Source organism: Octopus sinensis, linkage group LG18 (assembly GCF_006345805.1).
Source record: "Octopus sinensis linkage group LG18, ASM634580v1, whole genome shotgun sequence".
NCBI classification, from domain to species: Eukaryota; Metazoa; Mollusca; class Cephalopoda; order Octopoda; family Octopodidae; genus Octopus; species Octopus sinensis.
Window position 1 is genome coordinate 30,921,906 of NC_043014.1, and position 15,568 is coordinate 30,937,473.

The 15,568-nt window shown below is 34.6% G+C and overlaps 1 protein-coding gene across 3 annotated transcripts in view; it reads left to right on the forward strand.

Annotated features, from left to right (window-relative positions):
• Positions 1–15,568, forward strand: part of LOC115221702 (DNA-directed RNA polymerases I, II, and III subunit RPABC3) — a 373,348-nt gene that overhangs the window by 95,959 nt on the left and 261,821 nt on the right. For all 3 annotated transcript variants that reach the window (XR_005002874.1, XR_005002875.1, XM_029791906.2), the window contains exon 2: positions 7,102–7,185. Coding sequence is in view for 1 of the 3 variants with exons in the window: in XM_029791906.2 (XP_029647766.1) it covers positions 7,102–7,185 (84 nt within the window). In the remaining 2 variants the exon portion in view is untranslated. The remainder of the gene's footprint in view (positions 1–7,101; positions 7,186–15,568) is intronic.

Sequence of the window (15,568 nt, forward strand, 5' to 3'; positions counted from 1 at the left end):
AAGGTGCAAAGAACCAGCATAAATACTGTATGGTATCTTGTCCAGTGCTTTAACAATTCCACCAATCTATCTACCTGGATTGGCATTTTATTTTATTGATTCTGAAAGAATGAAAACAAATATTATGCAGTTGGATTTGAACTTGGAATGCAGAAAACCTGAAACAAATTACATAATGTATTTTGTTTTGTGCTTTAATGACTCTGCCAATTCACTGTTATTCTTGGCAAACTGTTTCATTATTGCTGTTAAATTATTTATTTTTTGTTATTTTATTTTCTTGGTAATTTTTGTCTTTTTTCTTCTGGCTATAATAAATTTTGAGGTAAAACATTTGATCATGAGCAAGCTGGATTGGTCAATAACTAACATTCTTTGCATTCTCTCTCTCTTCATTTCTGATCCTCCTCCCCCCATCTGGGATTAAGTCTACCATGCAAAATTCAAGGTGCAAAGAGCCAGCATAAATAATGCAGAGCATCTTGTCCAGTGTTCTAACAATTCTGTTTACCTTTCAACCTGGATGGGCACTTTATTTTATCAACTTTGAAAGGATGAAAAGAAAAATTGACTGCAGTTGGATTTGAACTTGGAACACAGAAAGACCAAAATAGATACCATGAAGTATTTTGTTCTCTACTGTAACGACTCTGCCAATTCACTGTTATTTCTGGCAAACAGCTTCCTTACAGCCATTAATTACTTGATACAGCAGGTGTGTTTTATGCTCGAGTGTTTCTCGAATATCACAATATGCTCAATGCAATTCCTGAAAGTATGGTTTTTAAACTCCCCATTTGTTATTATTCTCAGGATGTTAGCCTTGCTCAGCTGCTGTGCAGCAAACATTTTGATCTAGCTTCAGAATAAATTGCTGAAAATTTTTATTTGACTTCACAACTCTGAGTTACGTAAATCAGGAAATATGAAATAAAACTGTAAGACCTGCAAACTGAAGTGGTCGACCCTAACACCACATTCCTATGAGAAATATTTCTGGTGCAGGGTGGAAGAAATACCTTAAGCGTACTTAATATTTTATTATAGAATCCAGAGACAACCAACAACAACAGTAATAATAAAGCTTTAAAAAACAAAGACAAAAATAAAAACATGCTCTAGTATTACAAAACATTTTCTGAAGACATTCCAGTAGTGAAAAAATAAAATTAAAATATACTTATGGAACAAAAAATTTTTTAAATAAGAAGAACATTAAAAATTATAAAAAAAAAAAACACAAACCAACTACAAATAAACATTGTGATTAGAAAAATTTATTTTTAAAACACATTCTTTGAAAATGTCTATAAAGGCGGAAATTAGAGTAAGTGTATGCTTAAGGCAAAAGATGAATTTAGGTAGCAGGGTTGAAGATGTGTGTGAGGGAGAGGCTAATGGTGTTGGGGGTATGGTACAGGGGGCGGGGCGGTGGTGCTGGTTTATGTGTTGGGAGAGTGGTGAAATGTCTAGTTTACACAATTGAAATAATGCCAAGTCCTATTTTAACAATATATTTTTCCAATTTGCCAAGTGGGTAGTGTTGGAGAAGAACATGAAAAAACAAAAACAGTATCTTGTAGAGGTCTGCTCTATCAATTCATTCGCATAAGGTTGATAATTAAAATTTCACTATCTTCCAACTTGATGAGACTTTTGTTTCTTTCTTATTTTATTTTATTTTGTTATTTTTTGGTAATTTTTGTCTTTTTCTTCTTGGCTGTAATAAACTTTGAGGCAAGACATTTGATCATGAGCAAGCTGGATTGGTCAATAACTAGCATTCTTTGCATTCTCACTCCTCATTTCTGATCTCTTCCTCCAACCCCTTCTCTCTGCATATGAACAGACAATTGCAGAATAAGTAGAGTTGAACAAAATATCTTGTGATACTCCCTATGATTATCCATATCTTCTCTGTTATTTGTGGTGCAGTTGATTAGGTGCAGGCCATGTTTGCAGCCCCTAGTTAATCTTAATACTTCAGACCTAAAATCAAAAGCATTCCAACCATGGCCATCCCAATATTTTTTTTCAAGGGTTTTAGAATGCATCATGTCTCTAACTAGTTTCAGTTCAAGAACTGTGGCCATGCTGAGGCACCACCATTATCTGTGTACTTCTTTTTAAGATGGTAGGGTTTGACTTGAAGGAGATTTAGCTGCTGTTTCTAAAAGGTCAAGCTACCAAAAAGAACATATTTCAGTTCATACTTGAAAATAGATTTATGATACTGATTGACTGATTGGTCTGGTTGTTCAAATTATATCTACTGAGCTAATCAAATACTTAGAATTAACCACTGACCCAGCATTATGTGTGTGTGCGTGTGTGTGTGTGCGTGTGTGTGTGTGTGTGTAAATGTTTGTTTTCATGTTGAGTTATAATAAAAACAATTTTACATTAATCTGATAGGTTACTCTATGCTTTTGTAGAGTACAAATTTATTTCTAAACAAAAATATTGTTGAAGTTTTGGCCAGTGATAGCTTAGCTGGCCAAAACTTCAAAGTCATTGTCAACAACATTTTTGTATATATTGTGCGCATGCACACACACACACACACACACACACACACACACTGCTTCCAGCTGTTCAGTATTTACATTGTACATATTATTGTGCAGTTGTTGCTTAGTCCTTGGTCAGCCCTTTTGAAACTGATCATCTGATCTTTATTAGACATGGTCTCTAATATTCTATTCAAATTGATGGAGGTGGGGTGTAATGCAGTTGTATAGAGACTCCTTCAGTTTGTTACGCAGTTGATTAAGTGGGTATGTTGTGTTATATGGAGTCAGTTACAGTGTAGCAGTGTTGTGTGGTTTGTAGATGCAGTGCTATTATATAGGAATGTTGTGTGATGTATACATGCAGCCTGGTTATATAGGAATATTATGTGATCTATAGGTCAGAGTGTGGTTATGTAGGAATGTTGTGTAGTCTATAGATAGTGGAGTTATGTAAGAATGTTGTGTACTAGTGTGTGTATGCTGCAGAATGTTAGTTAATTTTTTTTAAATATTAAGATGTTTTTGTGTTATGTTATGGTATGTGCAGCCACTGCTCATTTGTTCACATATTCTTCTGTACATATACTGAAGGCATGCACACACACACACACACACACACACACACACACACACACACATGTTTATGTGCATGTTTGTGTATTTGTGTGTGTGTATACAGAGAAAGAGAGTGAGGTATATGTGTCTGTGCAGACAGAAATATATACACACAAACGTGTACTTATACACATGCAAAATATACCTACATACAGTCTTATATATTTGAAGATTTGTATATATATATTACTCAGCATATCTAGGTATTTCTCTCTCTGTCTCTGTGACTGTCTGTCTGTCTGTCTATCTGTCTCTCTCTTATGAACACACACCCCTCTAAATATTTTCATTTGTATATAGATAGGAGCACATCATTTCATTACCATATAAATGTCAGGTTACATCTGATATATTGTTTTGAGGTTTTTACCTGTTTGCAAAGTCAGTTTAGTGTAGGTAAGAATGTACACATTTATGTATTACACTGCGTCTCTCTTTCACATATTCCCTGCCTGTCTACCTCTGTCTATGTGTCTGTCTGTCCCTCTCTGGTTGTCTTTCCCACTCTCTTTCTCTTTCTATATATCATTCTCTCTTTGTCTGCTTCTCCTTTCATATTTGAGAAAATTGATGAGTATACTATATATTCTCCAAAAATGAAAATTCTTTCATTCTTCGCTTAATTAAATTTATTGTTACAGACACTCTTTCTCTCCCTCTTTCTTTTTCTCTCTCTCACACTCACAGATATCCAAAATTTATGCATCAGCTTTTTGTAACTGGAACAGCTATATGTTGATATGTTTGTGCATTTATTTATTTTATTTTATTTTCATTGTTCAGCCAAGAACTGCAAGTAACCTTGATAGTTTGGAGTTTGACTAAGATAAGGAATGTAGTATTAACTTTCTGTGACAAACTTGATATATTTTAGTAAATGGTTTTAGCCGTTGTAAGATATCTTTGTAAAACGTTTTGTATCTGTATATAAAGGGTATAGGCATGGCCGTGTGGTGAGAAGTTTGCTTCTCAACCACATGGTTCCACGGTCAATCACACTACATAGCACCATGGGCAAATGCCTTCTACTATAGCCTTGGTCTGACCAAAACTTTATGAGTGGATTTGGTAGACACAAACTGAGATTATATATATTGGTTCCACTTGGGCCTAGCAATACTAATAAACTGGTGCTAGAGCTCAATTTACATATGTCTTACAGTAAAGCATTAGCTGGGTACAGAGCATTACATGAAATTAAACTAATGACAAAGGAACAAAATTATGCAATGAATTTCATCATCTTACAGCTGTTTCTACTACAGGGTGCAGTGCAGTGTAAATATTAGGTATAGTTACATTCTCATTATGATCTGAAGTCTATTTTATTGCACTGGAGTGTTTTCAATGAAGTTTTTAAAAATTTCATAGCTGGAGTGGCTGTGTGGTAAGTAACTTGCTTACCAACCACATGGTTCCGGGTTCAGTCCCACTGCATGGCACTTTGGGCAAGTGTCTTCTACTATAGCCTCGGGTCGACCAAAGCCTTGTGAGTGGATTTGGTAGACGGAAACTGAAAGAAGCCCGTTGTATATATATATATATATATATATATGTGAGTTTGTATGTTTGTGTATCTGTGTTTGTCTCCCCAACATTGCTTGACAACCGATGCTGGTGTGTTTAGGTCCCTGTAACTTAGTGGTTCAGCAAAAGAGACCGATAGAATAAGTACTAGGCTTACAAAGAATAAGTCCTGGGATCGATTTGATTCGATTAAAGGCAGTGCTCCGGCATGGCCGCAGTCAAATGACTGAAACAAGTGAAAGAATTAAAATATTTTTAATATTCCTTTTTTCTGATGTAAAATGGAATAACAGATGTTGACATAAAAAGACTTTCCTGAAGGCATAACCTTTATCATTTTATACAATCTTTGTTATATGTGTGTATATTACACGCGCACATATATATATATACTTTTATTAAAGCTGCTAAATCATCACAAAAACTGTTCCTCAGAGTTTCACATTCCCATTCATTGGACAGTTGTGATGAAAACTTGCAGCTTTAATAAAACCATACTACTCTGCCTTTGGTATTCAAATACTATTTGTTCTAACTTGTTTTGCACTTATGTGCTCACCTGTGTGTGTGTGTATGGGAAAGTGAGGCTTATCCCTTGGTTCTGTTCTCATAATTGTTTCACTAATCCAATAACAACGATGCAAAGTATGTAGCCCTTAAAACAGTTTTTGTGCTTTTACATAGAATACTGAACTGTCTTACACAGGGTTTTGTTTTTAGGAATTCCCAATAAGTTATGAATACCCAAATTGTGAAGTCAGTTATATAATAATATGAAATTACTTACCTGATAGTAAGAATTCAAATAAAGTAGGCTTTATTGTAAGATCCTGTGTAAGACAGTTCAGTATTCTTATTTTGGTTAGTGACTTTCCTATTGTTTAGGAAAATACTATTTACTTGTTTAAGGCTTGTACTGCGTAAATTGCAAAAATAACTAACAGTTCAAATACTAAGAAATAAGCATACTGAATTTCATTTTTACCAAATAATTTAGGAATATGAATAGTTTATTTCCCTTGGCTATGTATAAGGATTCCTTCTAGGGGCGAATGGGTTATTTCCCTGGGTTCTTAAAATAAAATATATTAGATATATATAAGGATCTCTTCCAGGGGCCCTATTATCGATTTTTTTCAACAATCTGAGTTTGCTATGAGGTTTCCAGAGATGAGTTCTACTCACTGGTCAAGTTTCATCAAAATTGATAAAATGATGTAGGAGGAGTTAGTTAACAACTTCACAAACACATCCATAGACAGAATTCCCCACATTTGTAGTAGATATATATGTTCTATGGAAGATATTTGTCCTCAGCCATCTGGACTTTTTCTCTCAACCATAATCACTCCTTTGTCAATTTAATAGTGGAACTTGAGGTAGTTCAGCTGTGCTACAACAAGAAGATTGCATTAGTCAAAGAGTGAGCTACTGGAGAAACTAAAAGAATTTTGACTCCTTGGCGTGAAAACAAGCGAGTTATGTAGTGGTTATACATAAGGAAGATCCTAGAGGAACTGGCATCAAACTTTGGGATCTAGAGTTATTCCAACCCCATAACAGGATATCACTACGTTATTCCAAAGATCCCAGCCAGTTTGTCTAGAGTAAGAACTAGGTACTGCAATAGCTTGAGGTTTAAAGGCCCACAGCTATTTAATATCATGCCAAAATACCTGAGAGAACTACATGGAGTGAAGGATAGATGTTTTCAAGAAGCACCTTGATCTTTTGTTCTCCAAGATTCCAAATGAACATACATCACAGCAAGAAACTTAAACAAGAGCAGCACTATCAAACTCACCCTATCACCAAAAGCCAATCACATAAAAATGGCTATTGAAAAGATTCTGACAGCACTGTCGCACCATGGACGCAGCCTTTGGGCTGAAATGCATTGAGGAATATATGTGTGTGTGTTTGTGTGTGTGGTTATAACTTTCCACATATTGGCCATGTTAAGGTAATTTTGGTGTGCATGTAGGTTACACTGTTGTTTCTTTAATAAAATCAAAATAATTTAGTCAGTGGTAGAAATCAGAGCCCATTGCCATATCAGGTCTGCCTGGACTTGTGAGATTGATGTGGTTAATATTTGGTTATAACATCAACAGATAAACATCTGCAAAATGCAAATTAATGATCTGCTCTGAACAGTTGAAGCAGATTAAACTTTCTTAAAGGCACCCAGTGACCAAGTATTAAACTAAATGTTTAAAAGCATTCCAACCATGACTATAATCATTCAATTCGTATTTATATAATATGTTATTCCATTTTTAGATGGTAGAATATAATTTAAAGAATATTTGACTGCAATTTGTAGCAGCCCAAATGGTCACACAGAGGCTTGTGTTTAAATTGGCATTTATTAATTAAGATTCCTTAACCAATCTATCTCAATCCTTAGCATATCTCACAATTTTATTCTATTTCTCTTTTACAGTCAGCCGCTTATTCTGTGAATCTGAATCTTTCAAGATGTATCTTATCTTGGATGTCAATACACAGACGTATCCAGTGGAACTTGGTAAGTCACACTTCATTTGATACTTTAATTGGTTTGTTTTGTCTCTACAATTCACTGTCTATCTTTTATGTCACTCTCTCTCTCTCTCTCTCTCTCTCTCTCTCTCTCTCTCTCTCTCTCTCTCACACACACACACACCACACACACACACACACACACATATTTTCTCTCCCATGTACATTTAACTGTCCTCTCTCTCTCTCTCATGTATATTTAACTGTCCTATCTCTCCCATGTACAATTAACTGTTTTCTCTAGCTTATATTTCACTGTTCATTCTCTTACCTTTTACAGTCTTTCCTCACATGCTTCACTGTCCTTTCTCTCACATTTTACTGTCCCCTCTCTTACGTTTCACTATTCTCTCTTTAGATTCCAGTGTCTTAATGTTTACTCAATATTTTCTTTTGCATTTCAGTTTCCCTTCTATATTTCAGCAATATCTGTACAAATCCTGACTGACTAGGTGAAATACTCACCTTTTTGTCAGGTGAAATACTCACCTTTTTGTCAAATGTAAAACTATGCTTTACCCTATACTGCAACTTTTGTAGGAGTTCAACTTGTGATATTCTAGGATCTTAGTTGCTCTATCTTTATTAACTAATTTTATACCAGCTTATGATGGCCTCTGGTGTAACAACAGTGCTACAGCTGCAGCAGATGTTATCATCCTTCTTTCCCCATTCTTTTTCTACTCCTGTTTCTGTCTTTCCTTCTCTCACAAAATTACTGCAAGATAATCACTGAGTCTCTCAACCTGTTAGATATAGCAACCAAATCACACCCTACTATCTTTAATATGTAAGGACACATTGGATCATGTAGTCTAAGGTATACAAAGGACAGGATTATCCACCATAGATTTACTTTTGCAGTACTGACATCAAACAACAGCAACAGTATCATAAAGGAGTTTTTAAAATGTGATATGTCTTTCCACTGTGGTTGTGAGTTTAATGAAACAGTGTCATTTATTTGCATTTAATAGAGTAGGGCTAGGAGATTAATGATCAAGTCAATTTTTTGCTACTTTGAACAACTTGCCTGTAGGCAAAACTCAACTTGCCACTGTTAAAGCTCAGAATAATAAGAGATAAACTAAAAACACTATTTCAATGCCTTTTTTAAGTTTGGAAACGGGGTTACTTTACTGCTGGTTCTCTAGCTTTCATCCACCCCTTCCTTCCCAGGAGCTCCCTGTGTACCTGTATAGTCATGTTACAACATATCTCTCACAATGATCAAAGAATATCACCATCATCACCATTTAATGGCCATGTTCCATGCTGGCATGGGTTGGATGGTTTGATGGGATCCAATGAGTTCAACAACAGCATTGTGCTCTAATGCCATAAGTCTTTCCACACTTTCTGTAGTTTTTATGACCTGCTCCCACAATTTGATACCTCTGTAATTACTCCTCTCTAAGGCATCTCCTTTACCACTGTAACAGTTGACAATAATACTGCTACATTAGTCACTGGATATGACATTTTACAGTACCGCTTGATTAACTATGCAGGTAACAAGCTTGTGCCCCATTCCATTAAGTATTTTAAGCAGCTCAGCAGTAATTCCTTATGAACCAGGGGTTTTCCCTGTCTTTATATCCTTAATTGCTTTATCTATCATACTTCAGTCAACTAGAATGGTCTTTCTGTTGGATTCATACTTGGAAGACTTTGTTTCTCCCATTCATTCTACACATTTAGTTGCCTTTTATAAGGTACCTTTCATGCCTCTTTCTTTTCAGAATCACTCAGTGGAAGTGTATCATTTTCCTTCCATATGCACTTCACTCTGACAACATCTTGATTTTCTTGATATACTGCTTTGCAATCTGGATGCAACTCATGTCTCTGATCTTCATAATGTAGAACATTGGCAAACATCTTTGTTTTACTTACTGCCTTACTAAATAGACCTGCCTCTTAGTCTCTCTTCTAGTTACATGGTGTAGTTCTCTACTGTCCCCATTCTTCCAATCTTTCAAAACTTGCATGTATATATATATATATATATATATATATATATAATCCCTCATTTCAGTTGCCAGTTACTTGGTGACCTCACTAGTGCTGGTGCCATGGAAAAACACTAAGTACACTCTGTAAAGTGGTTGAGGTTACAAAAGTATCCAAATGTAGAAACCATGCCAAACAGACATTGGAGTTCGGTGCTGTCCTCTGGCGGGACAGTCCCTGCTGAACAATTCAGTCCATGTTAGCAGAGAAAACAGACATTAAATGATAATGGCGATAATATATACATTCTTGTGTTTGTGTATATGCATGTATAGAGTTGAATATGCTGTACAAGATATTGAAACTATTACTCTTAGCAGAAATAAATGGTGAAAAATAATCTGGTCTGGGGTAAAAGGTTTTTAAGAAAGCAAACAACAGTATGCAGAAATTAAGAGAACCGTGGAAAAATATCAGTCTGATAACCATGGAAATAGTGTTGTCCTTTAGTTGCTCAATGTGTGGTAAGACAAGGCTTTCGAAGGCTGGCTTAACTTCACATCTCAGATTATGTTTTCCTATAGTTGGCCCAAATGATACAAAGATCATTCCAGCATTAATGCTTGTGCCACATTTGTAATACTTGTAAGACTTAGCTACTCTAGAAAGGCATTTAAATATCCATAAAGCAAACAATACAAACAAAAATGTGTCAATTTCAGAGAGACATATTTGCTCTGTTTGAATGCAAATTTCAAACAATTCATGGAACTTTAAAGTCACTCTCATGCTCATGCATGAAAAAGTACAGCTAACAAGAAGTGGTCAAGCTTTGAATAGGAGCAGATTCACTCTTTCAATATCTGTCTCGTTCCTCTTCCTCTATCATTCCCTCCTCTCCCTCTATATATTAATCAATGAAATTCCAACCAAGTATGATTTTCACATTAATTTACAATTTTTACAATATTGAAACAATCTAGGACTTTCATGCGTTTTGCAGTCATCAGGTTTATGTAGTGACAGTCATGATCCACAACTGACAACTGTCATGAAATGGTTAGATTTGTCCTTTAAATATCCTCTGATGGGTGATGGGCTCCAGCAGACTGAATCTTATGAACTGTATTTTAACCAATCAGTATACAACATAAAATTTCACAATTTGGTGACTGTGCCAACTAAGTTCTAAACTGTATTTTGATTAATCAGTGTGTGGCTTAGATTTCACAGTCTGGTGAAAGCGACAGTTTGGCTAGTATTTATCCCGCTTTTTTCAACAAGATATTTTAGTCAATTGGTGTGTGGCTTAGATGTCACCGTTTGGTGGGTACATCAAGGATTTTTTACTTTGACCACACCTAAAGGAACGATTGTTTGGCTATATTTTGGAAAGTTGTAAACAACATATATGTTCGTGTGTGTGTGTGTGTGTGTGTGTGTGTGTGTGTGTGTGTGTGTGTGTGTGTGTGTGTGTGTGTGTTGAGGTGCCCACCAAACCATGACATCTAAGCTGCACACCAATTGACAAAAATATTTTCTTGAAAAAATTGGGATAAATACTAACCAAATTGGCACATTCACGAAACTGTGACATCTCTGCCACATACTTAGTTGTCAAAATATAGTTAGAACTTAGTTGTCACCAAACCATGACATATAAGCTACTTAGTTATTGGTCAAATTACAGTTCATATGATTCAGCCTGCTGGAGCCCATCGGAGGGTATTTAAAAGATAAATTTTGCTACAGTTGTCAATTGTGAAACATGACTGTCACTACATAAACCTGATGATTTGTGTGTGTGTGTGTGTATTGCTATTAACCAGACTGGCCAGGTGGAGCAGGCCAACACTCCTCTTGAATGGAATGCCAGTCTGTTGCAGGGTTGCCTATTTACAGCTGAGTAGACTGGAGCAACATGAAATGAAATGTTTTGCTTAAGAGCACAATGCAGCACCGTCTGGAAATTAAAAGCATGATTGCAAGATCATGAGTATAGTACCCTGATTACTTGGCCATGCACCTTATGTGTGTGTGTGTGTGTAATATGTAGCATTATTCATGTGGCAAGTTTTTACAACCAGATGCCCTTCCTGTTGCCAATGTATATATGTGTGTGTGTGTATAAATATATATATGTATGTATACAGTAACTCCTCGCCATATTGTGGTTCAGTTATTGCGGTTTATTATTTAAGCTTACATTGATTCCTCCATTGTGTTGTTTTGCATTTGTAATAAAATAAATATATACAAATTATAAAAATAAGAAAAAAGAATATACAGTACAGTACTGTTTCTATGTCGTGAATTTTCACCTATTGCAGTGGGTTTGGAACGTAACAGCTGTGATAGCCAAGGGATTATTGTGTGTGTGTGTGTATTCTTTTATTCTTTTACTTGTTTCAGTTATTTCACTGCAGCCATGCTGGAGCATCACCTGTAGTCGAACAAATCGACCCCAGGAATTATTCTTTGTAAGCCTAGTACTTATTTGATCGGTTTCTTTTGCTGAACTGCTAAGTTACAGAGACATAGGCACATCAACAAATGGTCCTCCAGAAATGGGGGGTAGGAGTTGCTGGTGAGTTTGACACCTTCTGGCACTCAGAAAGGCCCAACAAGTTCATTTCTTATGATTTCTGTCCAAAACATGACACCACCACCTCTTTGTTGACATTGAATGCGATAAGCTCCAAGGGATACCCAAACTTTGGTCCATCCATTGGGACCATCCAGAATAGTTCTGGCTTCATCCATGAAGAGGACATCTTGGAAGTTGATCTTCATGTACTTCCATGCCCAGTCAGTACACTTCTTTGTGGTTTTTGCTTAGGATGGGTCTGGCGATGCACTTAACACTTCTGGCTGTCTCTTTAGGGATCCTAAACTGGGTGCTTCTGGAAAAAGGAGCAACCCCAACATTTTAAAATATAGCAGCACTTCTGCTACCAAGGTCAATTCTTACTTGTGTACCTATTTTTTGGATACACTTCTTCTCATACCTTTATCTTGCCTTGGTTTTTGTGATGTGGTTTTCAATATATGCATTCAATTTTCTTATATCCCTACCAAGCTCTTAAGCTAATTCTCCCACAGATAAGCCTTCTGTGAGACCTGGAAAAATCTGCATCTTATCTGTAGCTGTCAGACGTTTCAGGGGAATTTCTGTACACTTGCAAAAAAGCATGACAGTTCAAAGCATTTCAAAATGAATGACTCAACATAGCTTTGTAATGTGGCTTATCAGTGCGATTGGCATGATCACTGTATATATACCTACCTAGGATCTTTCAGTGGGCCTAGTTTCATGTTTCTACAATGTGTAATATTCAAAATACCAGCAGAGGTTTGAGCTGCTAAAATGCGTGTTAAACAGTTTGTATATATGTGTGTCTCTCTCTCTCTCTCTCTCTCTCTCTCTCTCTCTCTCTATATATATATATATATATATATATATATATATATATTAAATTAGAGATAAAACCACTATTAGGCAAATCAAACAGTGAAAAACATAAGCCAATACATAAAATTAATTTAAAAATATAAAAGTTAAAAATTAAAATAATTTAAACTTATAAATTTTAAATATATATATACAAATATATATATATATATATATATGTATGTATATTTTTATATTTATATATTATTTTGTTTATTAATTAATTAATTAATTAATTAATTTTTTATTTATTTATTTATTTATTTTTTATATAAATATCAAAAGTATTAAAAGTTAAATAAAAGATAAAGAGTAAAACACTACGATCGTTTCATGGCTGTACCAATTCGAATAACAATAATTTAAATTCAGTTAATAATTCGAGTTATGGTTACAGTCAATCTTCAGGTTAATTGAAATATTTAAAAAATAATCAGAAATATTTAAACAATATTTTTAAGATATAAATAATATAATAATTTCACTTATAATAAACTCTACTATCAAACTAGAAACTTAAAACTTAATAATTATGATTATATCAAAATCGATTATAATGTTAAATATTAATTTTAATTTTTAAGGTAAGAAACCCACCTATAATCTAATGTCAGTAATAGTCTATATTTAATTACATAAACATTTTTAAAAAAATGACTATTATATAAAAAATATTATCAATGGATATATATATAAATGTATATGAATATTATAATTAAGATCTAAAATAATCTCTATAAATAAATATATATGCACATATAATAAAGTACTAATAAATTAATATTTCATATTTAAAGATGAAATATCTAAATTCAAAAATACAAACAAACAAACTTAAACGAACTTTCGGAAATCTTATTTAAAATACTTATAGAAATAATCAATTCGAAGTTATATAGTATCGAATAAATACTATAAATATATTTATCAATGGCAAATATCAATTTAAAAAGACAATAACTAAGTTATGCTATTAAGTTAGACATGGCCTGGACCAATCTTTGGTCGAAACATATCTAAGTTTATCTAAGTTTATTATAAGAAATTTAAAACTACAATATATATATATATATATATATAACGGGAAGCTTTATGAAAATAAACAAAAGACGAAGGCAGGTGGAAAACAAACGAACAATTGTATTAGTATGGCGCTCAGGAAATATAAATAAAACAAGTCTTTAACGTTTCGAGCCTACGCTCTTCAACAGAAAGATACACAGAGAGAGAAAAACACAGAAAGAAGGAGAGAAAAAAAATGCGTGCAGTAGCTAACGAATCAACATGGCGGATATATATATATGTCTCTCTCTCTCTCTCTTTCTATATATATATATATATATGTATGTCTATATATATATAGGTATATATATATATATATATACACACACATACATATATACACACACATATATATACACATACATATATATATACACACATATATATACACATACACACACACATATATATATATATATATACATATACATACCTTTTATCACCACCTTGACTTGCCAGTGCCATCTTGACTGGCTTCCGTGCCGATGGCACGTAAAAAGCGCCAACCGATCGTGGCCGTTGCCAGCCCCACCTGGCACGTAAAGAGCACCCACTACACTCATGGAGTGGTTGGCGTTAGGAAGGGCATCCAGCTGTAGAAACACTGCCAGATCAGACTGGAGCCTGGTGCAGCCTCCTGGCTTCTCAGACCCCGGTCGAACCATCCAACCCATGCTAGCATGGAAAACGGATGTTAAATGATGATGATGATAATATACATACATACATTATATATATATATATATATACATTATATATATATATACATACATACATACATATATATACATACATACATATATATATACATACGTACGTACATACATACATACATACATATATATATATACATACATCATATACATATATACATACATCATATACACATATGTATACATACATACATATGCATATATATATATATATATATATATATATATATATATAATTCGATGACTGGCATCTGTGCTAGTGGAGCGTGTGATCATTGCCAGAGCAGCCAGTAGCGTGTAAAAAGCACTATTTGAGTGAGATCATTAACAGCGTCGCCTTACTGGCACTTGTGCTGGCAGTACGTGAAAAATCATTCGGGCGAGGTTGTTGCCAGTGCCGCTGGACTTGCTCCTGTGCAGGTGGCATGTAAAAAACACCATTGGAGTGTGACTATTGCTAGTACTGCCTGACTGGCCCTTGTGTCGGTGGCACGTAAAAGCACCCACTACACTCTCAGAGTGGTTGACATTAGGAAGGGCATCTAGCTGTAGAAACTCTACCAGATCAAGATTGGAGTCTGGTGCAGCCATCTGCTTCGCTAGTCCTCAGTCAATTCATCCAACCCATACTAGAATGGAAAGCGGACGTTAGATGATGATGATGATGATACACACACACACACACACACACACACACACACACACACACACATATATATATTCACATGTATATGTATGCACACACATGCATGCAAAGTGGTGTCTTCATAGTTTCCAACTACTAGATTCCACTCACAAGATATTGGTCTTTCCATGCCAACAGAAAATACGGAATTACAATCTGTGTTGGAACTTCTTTGATCTCCTAAATGGTTGAGGACCAGCCTGGTAACTTAACCGTTTTACATTCATGTTACTCAGTTAAATGTAACACTTATTTGTTCCCGTTGTTTTCAATTAATCATGCATTATCTCATAGAATCAAGACTTCTTTGATGTTATTTTTTTTCTTGTTGTTTTTACATGCTGGGGCACCACTTTGAAGAATTTTTAGTCAAATGATTCTGCCCTCAGAATTTTTTCTCCTATATATACATACATACATTTGTGTGTATATATATATATATATATAACATATATATATACATATATACATCACACACACACATTTGTGTGTATGTATATATATA